This window comes from Hoplias malabaricus, chromosome Y (assembly GCF_029633855.1).
Source record: "Hoplias malabaricus isolate fHopMal1 chromosome Y, fHopMal1.hap1, whole genome shotgun sequence".
Lineage (NCBI taxonomy): Eukaryota > Metazoa > Chordata > Actinopteri > Characiformes > Erythrinidae > Hoplias > Hoplias malabaricus.
This window is the reverse complement of record NC_089820.1, coordinates 62,689,798-62,706,651: the sequence shown is the minus strand read 5'-3', so window position 1 is coordinate 62,706,651 and position 16,854 is coordinate 62,689,798. Positions and strand designations below refer to the sequence as shown.

The window sequence follows — 16,854 nt, the reverse complement described above, 5'->3', positions numbered from 1 at the left end:
CCACCGTGACCCTGAACTGGATAAGGGTTACAGATAATGAATGAATGAATAAATGGTTATATTTACTTTCTAGAAAAAAAATGGAAATACTGCTATTTCTGTTGGATATTTATCTGTACATTCACACAGCGTGATGAAGACTACCGCTCCCACCTTCTCGGGCCGTGTACTGGTCGTCCTCGATAACTCGGGCCAGGCCGAAATCAGCGATTTTACACAGCAGGCTTTCAGACACCAGCACATTGGCTGCTCTCAGGTCCCGGTGGATGTAATTCTTCTTCTCGATGTAGGCCATGCCTTCTGCTATCTGCACAAACAAGCAAACACACACACACACACACATGAGGCAAAGTAAAACACATTAACCTAATGCTACACACACAGTTACTCATACTGAAAAGGGTCACTTAGTGTTCATGTGCACGCAATGGCTTTGAAACTCAAGAAGGTGTAAATAAAAAAGAGTAAATATGAACTGGTTTAATTTTAGCTGAGCTAAGACAGTCTTGTCGTCCATGCATGGACAAAAATAGGGTCTCACTTCTCTTTTAGTGTTCTCTTTCACTCTCTAAAACAGGATGTGCAACTCCCAGTCGAGGTGTTCCTCTAGAAGAGCTTCAAAAACAGTTTAGCACTGGGACCTGAAATCCCTCCATTTCTCGGAATCATAACAGTTCATTCGTTTTAGGTTATTAGCCTCATCATGAGTCATTCCTGAGGTCTTTGAAAGCTGAATCAGGAATCAGGAAAACATATAAAGACACAGTTGTCTAAGACTATAGCGAAAGATAGTTAGCTTTTAGCCTTTTAGCAAAACAGTGTGATTAGCGTGTTCTCCTCCGAGTGTGCTGAGTTTGTTGCAATGATACCATTGTTTTTGTATTGTTTTTTACTATCATCAATAAACATAAAACATAAATGGAAACATGTACATGTCCTCTGACCATTTTGGCTTAATATATATATATATATATATTTATATATATTTAATGTCATACAAGTAAATATTGTAATGCCTAGTACCTTTAATGGGCAACGTTTCTCCATTTCGTTTCAAAAATAATAAATTCATGACTAAAATGTGCAGAACTTTGGAGAAATCAGAATTCAGAGTTCAGCCATAAAAATTTAAATGGTGGTTATTTTTACATTTAAATGTTCACTGAATTATAAATTTCCTACACACACACACACACAAAGATAACACTTTCCTTTGTGTGAGTGAGAAAGCTTGGTGCAAAATAATCAGTCACGGTTCCTCTTTTTTCAAGCAATGGAAAATGTGACATCAGCATCTGTTTCCAAATAATGCACAGAAAACACAAGCCTGGTGCCTGATGCGTTACAACAGATTAGAAAAGAGGAAGAACGTGCAGACGCTAGAGTCGCTGGTTTAAAAGACTGACGATTTTAAAAGGACATTGGTGTATTGTTTTATTATACTTTACCTGGGCTGAAAAATCGATGAGTTTGGGCAGCTGTTGTTTAGAGCCAGTGTCACTTTTCAAGAAGTCCAACAGGCTGCCTGGCAACGGGAGAAAATATTCACAACTCAGAGGGAGGGGTGTGACAAAGAATATAAATATATATAAAAAAAAAAAGAAGAAGAAGAAGAAGAAGAAGTATGCTGTGGAGATACATTGACTTTACAGCTGTTGTGCGACTACATCATTGACAGTATATGATGATAGTGTAGCACAGCCATTATTATTAGCTTCAACTGAAGGAAATTACAAATATTCTGTGACAGTTTGTATCTCATTATAGATGGCTGCCTGAGAGAGTGTTGAAGGCTTTTTGTATCAGCCATTATCCCAGTGGCAACAACCAGTTCATTTGGTTAAACAATGTCACATAGCCATAAACATATTTACTTTTATGTTGGGTTTATATCATTTGAATTTTTAAAAACAGGATTCGGAAAACAACACTCTACTGACGCCTGATCAAGCAGTGATTTGAATAAAAGTATGTGCTTCTGCACGTCTGCAGTTACCAAGTGTGCCGAAAGGCTCTGATGCGTTTCTAATACTGTGTAAACAGTTGTAGCTGTTATAGAGTAAACTGTGTAAAAGTCAGAGATAAATCTTCATTTCAAATCAAAAACAGCCTTACATCCAATCTACAGAGTGGGCCATTTATATGGATACATCTTAATAAAATGGGAATGGTTGGTGATATTGACTTCCTGTTTGTGGCACATTATTATATGGAAGGGGGGAAACTTTTCAAGACGGGTGGGGACCATGATGGCCATTTTGAAGTCGGCCATTTTGTATCCAACTTTTGTTTTTTTCAGTGGAAAGAGGGTCAAGTGACACATCAAACTCATTGGGAATTTCACAAGAAAAACAACAGTGCGCTTGGTTTTAACGTAACTTCATTCTTTCATGAGTTATTTACAAGTTTCTGACCACTTATAAAATGTGTTCAAAGTGCTGCCCATTGTGTTGGATTGTCAATGCAACCCTCTTCTCCACTCTTCACACACTGATAGCAACACAGCAGGAGAAAGGCTAGCACAGGCTTCCAGTATCCATAGTTTCAGGTGCTACTAATGTGCCATTTTATTAAGGTGTATCCATATCAATGGCCCTCCCTGTATACATTAGTCATATTTCTGAGATTACATATAAAACAAGTGACAATCCAGTGTCTTTTGTTGAAAAGATATGACCAAAGGAAGCTGGCAAGAAGCTTGTAATGAAACAAAATAAGAGCATAGGCAATTCAAATAAAGAAGCTATACACAGGAGAAGGCAAAGCCCAGACAATGAATGTGTGTTAGATTATTTGGATTTTGGGCCGCAGTGTAAGTTCTTTAGTGTTAAAAACGGCGATGAGCAGGAAGTAACTTACTGTCTCATTTACCTGGACTGTTCTTTTATATTCGCACAGATCTTAATTTGTGTGCATTAGAAAAAATATATCCATACTAAAGATGAAATGAAAATGAAAAAACAAGAAAAATAAAAAATAAAAAGGAAGTGTGTATGTCCACTGGCCTGTGTTAACCCAACTGAATGGTTCTCACAATCTAAACCCATCAGGAAAAAATAGAATAATGGTGAAATGTGTGAATTATTCCTAAAGAAACATAACTATGTAGAAACACTGTGACGTGTACCATTGGCCATGAACTCTGTGATGATGTAGATGGGTTCACATTTGGTGACAACAGCGTAAAGGCGCACAAGCCGGTCGTGCTGGAGGGTCTTCATCAGGTTGGCTTCTTCCAGAAAAGCCTCCACTGACATGGTTCCAGGCTTCAGGGTCTTCACCGCTACCTTTGTGGCGTTGTTATAGTAGGCTGAAAAACAGGAAAGGCTTTTATGTTCACGAGACCCTTCTCTTGATCACTGACGAATGGCTGGGAGAAATTCTGACCATAGCCTTATATCAGCGAAGACAGAACCACCGAATTGTTCAATACGTTGCTTTCCTCTTTCGTTCTGCCTCAGAAGAGAACTTCAGTTTCTTTTTTGAACGGAAGCTAAACCTTGAATCACTAATAAATAACAGAAAATATTATCTCATAAAACATTATTTATACATTTCAACCTGCAGCGTGACAACGTTATGTAGTGGTCTGTATTTCTGAAAAGATCCTATATGAGTCCTTATGTGAGTGATGTTACAGTCAGTGATGTCAGTACAACTCGTTTAATACAACAGATGATGCTTGCATCAACATTCATAAGGTTTGTCAATGCCATGACCCAATGAGCAACAAATTCTTAACTCTTAAGTGTATGGTAATCTATAATAAGACTTTTTTTTTGACAGTTTTCTGGCACTGTATGACATACACTTGTCTAGAAAATGGACACAAGTAGATTATACACTTAAAAATTATAGCAGCCATATTGAAAATTAGGATTCATTCACAGACACCAAATATTCCTTGGCAGATAGTTGTTTGGAACATATTATCTTTTACGTTTCAAACACTCACGGTTAAATGTGTGTTTCTGTGTTCTCAAACCGCCTTTATTTCTCAGTAATGGTGAGTCATGGTGCTGATCAGTGCTGAGATGACAGAAAAGTGAAGAGATATTTGCCCCTGATTCTTAAAAGTCTAATGATATCTCTTAGAAGGTTGTGGTCAGCATGACATTTCTGAGAGAATCTAAGCTTCATGACGTCCCTCTGCAAGCTTCATCAGCCAATCAAATGTTTGGAATCAACAGTAATTGGAATCCAAGTCAGTCTGAGGTTTATGTATAAAAAGGTTCTGACATCTCAGTCTTGGGAAACCTCACTGTTAAAGTAGAAAACCAAGGACGCCAGAAAGAATTTCACTTTCCAAATCGTCGTTTTTCTAAACTTACTGACTGATGCATGACAATGACTGGCCAATCGGAAGATAGGTTGTTCACATACAGTAATACGCGGGTTTATTCGAGGGCGCTTATGGCCGCTATATCGTGGATATTGAGGGAAAATCTAGGAAAACCGTGAAAGATGAATAGCCAAAAGTATTTCTTACGTACAGTACATGTATTGTTCATGTCCACATCTGAGTGAAATGTACTTGCGCTAAATTACAGCTTAGGAATGACTCTATTAAAAAACTGGTAGAATAGCACATGTAGTTCCAGCTGAAAAACATTATAGAACGACTGTTTAATGCAAAGGGTGGGTTGTTAACAGCACAGGGAGGGGTTTAAAAGTCCAAATACTCGTTAAATACATAAATATCTTTCGGTTTTTGTGTGTGGTCTTGGAACGCATCCCCTGCGAAAAACGAGGGGCCACTGTAAATCAGTTTTAAAGGCACAGAAACAAAAATTACCCCTACAAAAAGAGGTAAGAAAATATTCCTGTAAAAATTAATTCAGGCTGTTTGTTTGGAACATTTGGAACGAAATGTTATACTTGGAATGTAGTTATCACCAGAAATAATTAAGTAAGACACAGCAAAAATGTATTTTCACATTACACAATAACGAGAATATATTATGGATGTAGCAAATTATTCTAAACCTTTTGACTAAACCATACGTCCATTAAAGGCTTGTTATGGAGCCATGCCCAAGTCATAACAAACCAGAGTGTGCAGAATATTTCCCATGAATCCAGCCGCTATGAAGGGTAATAAACCTGTGTGTGTGGCAGTGAACTGGTAACAGGTTCAAGAGGAAACATCTTGAGTGTATGAGGCCCCACTCCATTTGTATATTTGCAAAGTCGACCGCTTCCTGCGATTCATCGTGCCTGCCAAGCGGGAAGAAGCCGCATGAATAATAATGACATCCAATGCAAATCCCCCTCCGACTGCGCTACAGCTTCCCTCTCAGATCCCACCGATAAGACCTCTGTGGGTGCAGTTAGCCCACCCAGTCCCACAACAGGAACCGGCACCACTCGCCTAAAGCCGCTTACCGGCTATTGTTGCTAATCCGAATTTAGGCTTTAAAGAATAAGTCTGAACCGGCAGTTTTTGCCGCCTGTGCTAAACCTTTTCTGAGAACCTAAAAAATGAGTCATAAACCAGGCAAATCCCAGCAAGTAGCACCAAACGTTTCCTGACAGTCTGACAAATAAATCCAAGACTGTTGTCTTTGGTTATATGAAAGAGTTGCAATATTGTCCCTGTCATAAGAAAAGCCTCACATCTTTTCAGTGGAAGCATTTGAAAACGTGCCATCAATTTCATCACCAGAAGGACCAAAAAATGTCTTGAAAAACAAGCTTTGAATAATTACAATGAATGGCAATCAATAGGAATATTCATATTTCACATGTTGAATGTAATTATACTGTGGTGACACAATCAAATCAGGGGCTGTGTCAGGGACATGTCAAGTCAGATCTTTTCAAATCAGATTTGAGTTATTTTTATATGTGGTCCTGGATTGTATCCAATGTGTTTGATTCGGGGGCATGTACCATGAATGTGAACAATCAGATGCTCAGCTTAAATCTGTCGTCATCAGCCAGCTCCGGCAGTGACTCCGGCTGTGTCTCAAACAGCCCTGTGCTTCCTACGTAGTGCACTGCGCAGGTGATGAAACTATGGCTTCTGCACTAAAATAACGTACTGAATATTATAAAAAGGGAAACATATTGTACGTTACTTTGCTGTAGAAACCAATATTTAAGAACTTACACTATTGCATGTTGCATAGGGTGACCAGACGTCCTCTTTTACCCGGACATGTCCTCTTTTTTAGACTTAAAAAAATGTCCGGGCGGAATTTCACAAATGTCCGGGATTTTGTTTTTCTAGAGCTTACATAGAACTTCGAGAAGCGTTTCGTTCACAAACTAGTCCCGCCCTCCCCTACTCCGATTGGTTCGCTTGAGTGAGAAGGGGGCGTGGTGAAGTAGCCAAAAATCTTCTGATTGGACGGTCTGACTGTAGAGCTACCGTTATTGGTCGATAACCTTCTCTGTAAACATTTAATTGGTCAGTCTGCACGTCAGTAGTCCTTGTTTACCTCAGGCGAAGCTCATGTACCTCATCTCGAGCAGCTATGCCGAAACGTAAATGTAAGTTCTCGGATTAATTAAAAAAGAAAATCCCATGTTTTCCCATGCCGCTTCTCACCAGTGTGTGGATTGAATGTTCTGAGCGTTCTGAGCAGTGTGGATTGTAAAGCGTCCTTGGGTGTCTAGAAAGGCGCTATATAAGTGTAACGATAATAATAATAATAATAATGTGTAGCAAATAAAGATGTAAAGGACCCCCCCGAGACGTGTCCTCTTTTTCACCATCTCAGATCTGGTCACCCTGATGTTGCTTTTATGAATCTGAACCGTCAAGACAGCTAAATTTGAGCAAAATTTGGAGTTGATAATGAGGCCTGTAATATGAACATATCTTTAATTTATTGTGTTTATAAAGGAATAGTGGAGTAATTTCTGTCATTAATCACAAACTGACAAAAGATGTTTTATATAGGTCTTAGTCATAGTTGGATCTTATGTCTTACATGGGTTGCAAAACCAGAATTGTTCCACTCACCCATCCACACCTCTCCAAACTGCCCTGCACCAAGCTTCTTCACCATCTTGATGGACTCCTTGGAGATCTCCCAGGCGTCTTTATCCCATGGCTTCTGAGCTTTAGGCTTCTCACAGGGCCTTTCTAGTTTACGACAGAGTCCATCTGCTTGTTCTGCGTAAAAAACACACACCCTTGAAATTCTCTGTTCACTAAAGAAAGGGAAGTTACACACAACACCGAGGCTAATGTTTCTCAAAATGACAAATAATGCAAAAACGTTATGGTTGAACCTTCATCCAGTTCACAGCTCTAAAGAGCTCCATGAAACTCACTGTGATAATGATGTATCAATTTTATGATATCGGGGAATGTGATTTTGGGGGATATGTAGTAGCCGCCATTATCCAGGCTGCGGATCTTATAATGTTTCACAACATCTTGACCCTGCTGTCCAACATCCCGGATCGACAGTGAATAACTTCCTGTAAAACAGAATCAAAAGAGTATTATCAGAGACATGCTGATACAGATAAAACCCGGCTGTGTGGCTCCAGTTTATGTAAATGAGTGAGAGAGCTATATAAAGTTCAGAACTAAAGAGTCCGTCATAACCTTCAAGAAACTCCAAGTCTCCAAGGAAAATACAAATGTGGGAAATAAATAATACAATAAAATACATAAATATATAAATAAGCTTGATAATAAATAGGAATAAATAACGCTAGTTTTTAAGCACAGGCATTAGGTAAATAAATATATATATATATATATATATATATATATATATATATATATATATATATGAAAACAACAATCTGTATGTAAATATACATATATATAAAAATATAGGACAAATATAAGACAAAAGCAAATACATTTATAGTAAAGAAAGTTAGCTAACCTTTAGACGTTTCACTCTCTCGTATGAGGTAGGAACCTGGCTTGTTAGCGGGCGCTAATAACTGTCTCTCAGCATCTTTCCTAGTAATGTCCTTGAAGAACCATCTGCAAAACAAACGTGTAATGAATGCTGACATCTGGAAGATGGTAAAGATTATTCAGGGGTTTGTTTGCACTTACTCCTCCGTCTCCATCGTGTCCACCTGAGCCACATAATTGGATGGAATGAACCCTTCTTTCTTCGTGGTCAGCGACCTGGCCTTCCACCAGTCTCTGTGCCTGTCAGACACAGCAAAATATGCCCCAGTTATTATTTATTAGACAAGAAACCTTACATGCAGGTTGATAATCCAGTAATTATCCAAGTTATAGCTTAGTTAGCATAGCTTAGCATAGTTTAGTAGCTCAAATTCAAAAATGATTCTATTAACACCTCAGCTGTGATAAAGTACACTGATAGAAGCCATCCCGAATAAAATATATGCCTTCATGTCTTTATGTGACCATCGTCACAGTCAGAAACAAGAGGTCAGGGTTGTGGCACTGACTCAAAACTTAACTTACACTGGAACCAAAAAAAATAATTAAAACAAGCTCAGCCAAGTCAAAAATGAGCAGGAAATCTTTCAGTTTAAACAGAACATATGTGCCCTTACTCTTCAAGAACTCTCAGCTTTTCCCCTTTTTTAAATCCCAAATCATCAGGATGCATAGCCTCGTATGGATACAGAGCGACGACTATTTTACCCTCGTTTTGCTCTGTGGAAAAAAAGAAACCTGTTTTATTCTACCTGTACGTAAATGAATTCAATGAATGTGGCCAGAAATGTCAAAAACTTTAATGACACCAGACCTTCCATTTTTTGGAACATCTGACCAGGCAGGAGTCCTGGGGGGAGAGAATTGTTCTGCAATTGAAAAGCAACAGTTTAAAACTTTTGAAAACTGCAAATACTGTATGTGAGCAACAGCAACAAAAATGATGGGTTTAATGATACGTATGCATTCAGGCTTGGTATATTTAAACATTCATGTGTTAATATGTCCTCAGTAATATGGCGCTCTAATGATAAACTACAGACTCTGATTGGTTTGTCCACACCTTTCCCAAAAATCACAAGGGATGAATTTATAAGCAATTCCAGAAAAAAACTGATCAGTCATTGGAGAATATGTACCTATAAGCCCCACCCACTTTACACAGATAAGTGCATAGTTTATGATTGACAGATATCTGTTGGACTTTTAAACAACATGCATACTGATTCCTATTTATAGCGTGACAAGTTTATAACTAATTTATGACTTTGTCCACAAGCTCTAGCACCTCTATTTACATGCACTCCTGAGCTATAGTCATATCTGATTTTGACTATAAAATACATTGGCCTCTAGAAGTGCTAGACACATGAGAAGACTTTTGTGCTTTCTCACTCCTGACTCACTACTTACTATAGTGTGTGGTTTAGGGGAGGTTGGATCTCTCACATATACCGTTTTGTCAGCACGTAGAGAATCACGCTTCTTTACGCCTAGCATGCCTCCATTCTGGCCATCCTCAAGCTTGGATTTTTTACAACCCATGATTTCTGTTAGTGACAGAAACAAGAAAACACTATGTTAATGCAGGGAAGTCATAGTAAACAAACACATATCCTACAAGTAATTAATGTGCAAGCAGAGGGTATTACATTTCGTGATGTTGTTCAAACAATAAAAGTGGTCAAACTAGAAAGATTATCTATGGCTGTGTTTATACTGCCTCCATTCACCTTCCAGCAACACATTTACTACCAAACAACTGGTTTCAACTAGTATCAAATCAACGATGCATTCAGCTGAACACTACTCCACACTAGTGGACATACACATGACAAGAAATAAGAAAACGTATTACATTAAAATGTAAAACCATTTGTAGCTCATGAACTTTATATATTTATGAAAACCTCATAAATTTAAGACAACAAATAAAATGTGTAAATTACAGGAAGCTGTATTTACATAATTTCAGCCATAATATGTTTAGGGAAACCACCAAAATGTCACTCAAGGAAATGCACGATGGATGCCATGCTCTGTTTACCCATTAGTAACCACTGTTCAATCAGTAACTAGTATCACCCAGTTACATTCCAGCAAAAAGTGACCCACTGTGTGTAAATCAATAACAATATGTGTCTGATGATAAACCATGAAGATATACGTCATATTTCCTCCTTAAGGCCATAAAGTATTTATCAATATTAACAAATACAGAATTACAATTTCATAAGTGAATACAGAGCAAATTCAATAGATATATAATTTAGTGCCATACTATAGGTTTACTGTTGACGACATATTTACTGCTTTCATAAGTCTATATTTAAACGCAAGGCTAACGGGCTGAAGAGAGACTTAAACACTATGCAAACCAAAACCAAGTGTGAAAAATTCATCACCCTGCATTTTTTTCAAGTGCTGAAAGTGTGAAACAATAGACATATTAATACAGATCGTCAAATAAAGATTGTCTTAAAGGCTGCTGCTAATATTTTTTAGCTCTGTCACGTCCCATTGTCCATTTTAATAGATAATTAATGTAATAAAGTCAGATAAGAAAACCAGGACAAGTGTATGACATATGAAGGTAATTTTCATTTCCCATACATTGTTAGCTTAATTAACCTCAATTACTGATCGCAGTGTAAATCTAAAGAAGAGTCAAACGTATTCTGACTTTATGACAGTTCCCGAAATTACACTTTTATTAAACTGATATGGCCGATTCACATGATTCCCGTAACGCAGCAAACGATGTTGCTTTACTATCATCTTTCAGCTGAAGTCCTCTATACACCTTTTACAGCTCTCTTAGTCAGGACATACTGATTGTGGTCCAGGTGACCTAGTTTTGTTGTAGTGGTCTCTCTTAACCCAAAAGTGAAATCTGACAAGAAAACGTTTGCTTTGTCCAACTTAAGTACACTTTCGCTTGAATGTTTTGCTACTTTTGTGTTAAATAGTAAATGTATGGAACTACATGTCTTTTTAAGACTAAGTAAATGGTTGTGAATCCCACTACATTTTAATAAAAATAAACAAATACCACGTTCTTCATAAATCTGAAGAACACTTTCACCAAAATGATAGTTCTATAAGCTCCATTTAAAACGTATTGTTCTAAAATGTATATTTTCGTTAGTATAGAACCCATGAAGAGTGTACGCTATAAAAGACATCCAGAGACAACATATATTTCAATGTTAACCCTCTATGCTAATAAACACATTAGCAAGGTTTGCCTTTTGTGTGGACACCAATGTGTTAACCCCTACTTAAATCTATGCTAATTTTAGCGGACAACTTTAGATTTTGTTTTGAGGTTTGCACTGCACTACGTACTGCATTCACCACATTTTGGGTATTGACTGCTTTAGACAGGGAGTTTTCCACAGTTGTGTAAGAGTACATTCAGAAGTTTGCCGCTCTCAGAGCTTGTGCCAACTGGACGTGCCTGTATTTTTAGACAGCTGCAGGAAGCTGGTAGCAAGGCAATATCGGCAGATTAGTGTGTGTGACAACATGCAGGCCACTGAAGCTGCATATTTCCTCCTTTCAGCCGGTCTGCTTGTGGCTTTCAGACCGACAGGAAGGACAGAAAGCAGACAACAGACGCAACAGGCTGCAATGAAAACTCAGCGGCCTTCAGCCCACTGCAGGTGCTCTGAACCCTGAAAGAGCACAGACGTATGGATTTTTTATTAAGATGTAACGACACACTCAAAAAAAATTAAAAATAAATAAAAATAAAACACTGGACAAAAGAAACTTAAAGTACACAATTTGGCAAAAAAGCTGAAAATCAAAAAACACACATCTGCTCGTGTCGTCCCACTTTAAGTTACATTCTGACGTGGATTTACATTCAGCGCATTCTGACATTAGCGTATTTTAATAACTGTTTCTCTTCTGACCCAAACAAAAAGAGCCACTTTAACAATTCGTGAAAATGTATGTTTTGGCAAAATTTAGTTGCATCCTTATTCACCTACGTTTTAAATATTTTTAATATTCCTGTAAAAGGCTATTTTCCTGAATCACACGTCTAAGCCGAGAATTGCAGAGGAACTTTTATTTTTAAGAGTGTATATGTTGCAGTCTTGCACAAGATTGGGCAGCAGAACTGTAGAGGAAGTGAATCAATTTTGGAATAGTTTCTCTGTCTGTAACACAATTCATAACTGAGGGTTGGAATTTTGGTTTTTAAAACGCACAGACTGCTTCCTTTACAGTATAAAGTGTTGTCTTGGAATGTATAAGTTCTAGACTTGTTACTGATGAGTCTATGACCACCTTTAGCCATGTTGAATACGTTAAGAATACGTTTACATTTCCACTCATTTTAACAGATGGAAACAGACACTGAATGGAAAAAATAAGTTGATGCTTAGAGTAGTTCAGAGCATCAATGGATTTATTTCTTTTTCAAGTACTGTTAGAATCCATGTGGCAAGTGTGACCAGTGGCCATGAAATCACAACTGACAAGCGTAGCTAAATGATCAAGGCGAAGACAAAAATGAAAACATAGCTGAGGTAGAAAATCTGCCTCATTCGATTTTTCCCTGAGCCACTCTGAATTTACTGATATTCTGTAGCTTCTAAAAAGGAAACTGCACATGTTACAAAGAAAAACACAGACTTACCAATGTTCTGTGGTTCAGTTTCAAACCAAAAGATCAACTCCGAACATTAATATTCTGAATAATGAAGCGCAGCTGAGATACTTTCAGCAGTTAATTGGTCCCCAACAGCTTAAGGTTATCTCATAAATGAAGTACTTCCAAACGATTTCGGAGATCTACATTTATAAAGGTATTGTACAATGTGTCTTTAATACAGACCTCATCATTTCTGAGGTCTTCAGATATGCAAATCACTCTGGCGTCCTTTATCCCGAAAATGCTATTAAATCTCGTATGCCTTTCAAATCAGGCTCTTAAACATAACGCCCAGCAACCTCTTGCGGTTCCCTAAATAGACGTTTTAAATAAAGCAAAATGTGAAGAGAAACCTTCTTCTGAGGCATGGTGTAAAGAACCCCTTTGACACATTTTTTTGACAACGTTTGGTCACTGTTAGTTCCTCCATGCTCTTCTTTAATGTACACATTTCACTGAACTTTGTTCTTTAAAATGTGGTCACTACTAACTATATTAGTAATTGAGTTATTTTTATTTACTTTGATCACAGTCTATAAACGAGTGTCCTTCTGTTTTGTGTGAACGTCTAACTATTAACCGTCTGTTCACTGAAAATGTTATATTTAAACAGAGGTGGCCAAATCAGGTCCAGAATGTAAATATTTTCCAAACAGTTCTGCTTCACACGACACCTCTGAGGATTTTGTGAGATATGGCTGGACAATATGGCGAACATCTACCACCATATCGTTCTAAAACAGCCAATATGATATAACCCCAATATTGATATAAACCACTGAAGAAGCCACTGAAAAACTGCCCAGAACAAACAAGAAACACGACATCACCATCAAACATACACCTCTTGGCTTTGTCAATATCAATATTTTTAAACTAACTTCCAAACTGAGGACTGTGGAACTGGCAGTGACCTGTAATGGCCGTCAGTCAGTGACAGATGCTGTAAATAATGTATATTGAAATATTGAACATGTGTTTAAAAATCAAGTCATTGTTACTGAAACATTTATATCGTGATATTTATTGATACTGAGTTATTGTCCAGCCCTAGTTTGGGATGATAAGAGAAGACATTTGAAAGAAATCCTATAAAGAATTGATACTTTTGCCACTTCTGCTTTTAATTGTGGGTTTCTAATTTATTTATTTATTTATTAGCTCACTCTTTACATTTGAAGTGTGACATGTCATATTTATATAAGGTAAGGGAGACTGTGGCTCAACACCTTTGCCAAACCTTGTGCATGTGTGAAATTTGCACTTCCAGCACCTTCACGACATTGCACAGGGGGGTTCTCTTTAATTTACAGACTAGAATGAGCAATAATCACAATCTAATACTAGTCAAGCATGGGATGGAATAAACGGTGCTATTGAATAGCCACTTCCTATTTCAGTAGTTATCGAATACAGTGTTGTGTAGCAAACTATGAACCACATTCAAAAATGGTCCAGAATAAAATCAAAAACTGAATTTGCCAAAATTTTCTGACAGAAAAAGCAATTAATCAAAAGTCTGAACTAATTTTTTTCCATTCTACTTTTCATACTGTCAATTGTTCTGCAGTTCTGTAATCCTCTGTTTTCACAGACATTTCTACTCTACACTTTTATTACTCTTTCATTACTGCCAATATATTCACTCATCAATGCCTGTAACTGCTAATCCAGTTCAGGGTCATGGTGGGTCAGGAGCCTACGAAAAATCACTGGGCACAAGGCTGACACAGACTCTTAACGGTGCGCCAATCCATCCCAGGGTACCACACATTATGTGGAGGTCCTTAAAAGAAAAAAAAAAACAACACAAACAAACCAACAAAACATAAACCGTTCTTATCACAGAATTTATGGAAGGGCTTTACCACCAAAACCTGTTTGAGGAACCACAACATATTTATTCAGTGTCATCATACAAAGCGCACTTTCTAATAGCTTTGTATTTAAAGACAAAGTTTATTTAAGCCATTGACACTTCATGTGCGTTCATGCCATCATCCTCATACTACTTCAGGAGCCTTGGAGAAACCACTCGCCACAAAAGCTAACTACTGAGTAATACGCTGCATAGCTATTATAATAGGACAGTAGTAGCCAAACTGATGGATTCACTTTTTCATTTCAAACTGAAAAAACAAATTGTGTTTCCTGGACATCAAAATGGGAATTTTTAAATATGAAAACTGTCAACTGCCATTTCTTCACAGGTTGATAGAATTAAAACTTACATAGAATCAACTCAGCACTGTATTAAATAGCAATATTATAACATAAGCAGGTTTTACATTTTCCAGATTTTCTGAGGGTAAGAAAATGGCCCCCTCACAGGCTCCTTTGGGAACTCCCCCCCCCCCCCCCCCCTCCCTCCATCTTTCCTGGTTAACCCCGGGCCAGGGTGAAATGTAATTAGCAGGCTATAATGCTAGTCAACGGTCAGGGGTTCTATTTAACGGCCGTTTTCTGCTTTAGTTGTAACGGAATACAGTTCCAAAACAGGTCTTTCAGGCTGTAAAGTAGCTAACATTAACAATTCTCACACTAACCTCATAAAATATATCTAAAAATAAAGATATATAATCATAAAAGACGAATATGAACATAGTGTAGAGTGAAAGGCTATTTATGAGGTAACTGCCACTTACGGTGTTTTCCGTTAAAATATTTTTTTATCCGACTTTACCTATTTTTTCGACATTAAAAAAATATATATATTAAGATTTTCATTCGTTTCTAACAAATTCGACTAGGATTTTAACTGTACTCGATTTACAGTAACTTAATGTGTACGTGATAACAGACTGACCAATTACACAGCGATAGACAGAGAGAGAGAGAGAGAGAGAGAGAGAGAGAGAGAGAGAATACAATAAAACAGTGAACTTACCTGTGAAGTACCAAGAAGTTTAAAAGTTCTGGCGCATTTAGAAATATGACGTTAAAGGGGGTTTAACGTGTCCGGTTTAGTCGCTGAAAGAACCCGTAGTTTTGTCCTCACGTCTCGGATCATTAAAGTGAGAGCTGGACTGACAGCAGAAAGAGGAACAAACTCAACCTGGTGTAACTTCCTGCTGTTCTCTCTGGATTTGCATACACGGACTCAACCTCTTACATTAACAGGGTTATAAATCCCTAGAGTGGCCCTTCCCCTCATATTCAGCGTCATTTTAAGCATCAAAGTCGCATATTATTTAAAACCATTTATATGTAGTTTATTTTCTGTACAAATGTCTAGAATAATGTATAACAAACACTCACTGTCCATTTTATCAGCTCTACATCTCTTACAGGCGCACTTTGTACACACTCTATCTGTTGCTTGTTAAACTTTGTGAGCTGGTATTGTTGGTTAGTGGAACATTCTCAGTGCTGTACTGACCCTGACCTGGTGGTGGTGTGTTAATGTGTGTTGCTGGCATGAGTGGATCAGACACAGCAGGGCTGCTGATGTTTTTAAATACTTTGCACCCTCACGGCAGAATAGACACACCTAAACTATCTAGATTATTGGTTGCTGCACATTTATATTCATCATCCTCATGTCCTTCATTAGTGCACACAGAATGCTGCCCACAGGACTCTTTTAGCTGGGTATTTTTGTGTGGTGGACTATCATCAGTTCAGGTCAGCCACAGCTGTGTCTGATCCACTTGAACTATGGCAACACACAATAACACACCACCACCAGGAAGAGAGAGTGCATATAGTAAAAAGTAAAATGTTTGTTGAACTTGTTTAAGCTATGATTTTAGGTGTATAGCGTGTATATATACAGGGGTTGGACAATGAAAGTGAAACACCTGGTTGTAGACCACAGTAATTTATTAGTGTGGTGTAGGGCCTCCTTTTGCGGCTGATACAGCGTCAGTTCGTCTTGGGAATGACATACACAAGTCCTGCACAGTGGTCAGAGGGATTTGAAGCCATTCTTCTTGCAGGATAGTGGCCAGGTCTCTACGTGATGCTGGTGGAGGAAAACGTTTCCTGACTCGCTCCTCCAAAACACCCCAAAGTGGCTCAATAATATTTAGATCTGGTGACTGTGCAGGCCATGGGAGATGTTCAACTTCACTTTCATGTTCATCAAACCAATCTTTCACCAGTCTCGCTGTGTGTATTGGTGCATTGTCGTCCTGATACACGGCACCGCCTTCAGGACACAGTGTTTGAACCATTGGATGCACATGGTCTTACTGGTGCAGTGTGGAGTTAATGAAGATTGTCCACCAGGCTGCTCCAATTTAGCCATGAAACCTCCCACACTACAATGACAGGGGTTTCACTTTCATTGTCTAAC

The 16,854-nt window shown here is 38.1% G+C and overlaps 1 protein-coding gene across 2 annotated transcripts in view; it reads right to left on the bottom strand.

Moving 5' to 3' along the window:
- Positions 1 to 15,584, bottom strand: part of LOC136678085 (tyrosine-protein kinase Lyn-like) — a 19,623-nt gene extending 4,039 nt beyond the window's left edge. Inside the window, exons 1-11 of one of the 2 annotated variants that reach the window (XM_066655914.1) lie at positions 15,445 to 15,584; positions 9,305 to 9,441; positions 8,706 to 8,760; positions 8,509 to 8,611; positions 8,033 to 8,131; positions 7,854 to 7,957; positions 7,285 to 7,434; positions 6,971 to 7,123; positions 3,128 to 3,310; positions 1,449 to 1,525; positions 154 to 307 (exon numbers count right to left, since the gene is read on the bottom strand). In XM_066655914.1, the coding sequence (XP_066512011.1) occupies positions 154 to 307; positions 1,449 to 1,525; positions 3,128 to 3,310; positions 6,971 to 7,123; positions 7,285 to 7,434; positions 7,854 to 7,957; positions 8,033 to 8,131; positions 8,509 to 8,611; positions 8,706 to 8,760; positions 9,305 to 9,436 (1,210 nt within the window). In that variant the 5' untranslated portion in view covers positions 9,437 to 9,441; positions 15,445 to 15,584. The remainder of the gene's footprint in view (positions 1 to 153; positions 308 to 1,448; positions 1,526 to 3,127; positions 3,311 to 6,970; positions 7,124 to 7,284; positions 7,435 to 7,853; positions 7,958 to 8,032; positions 8,132 to 8,508; positions 8,612 to 8,705; positions 8,761 to 9,304; positions 9,442 to 15,444) is intronic. The other variant, XM_066655915.1, reaches the window with a different exon arrangement.
- Between the last annotated feature and the right edge of the window lie 1,270 nt (positions 15,585 to 16,854).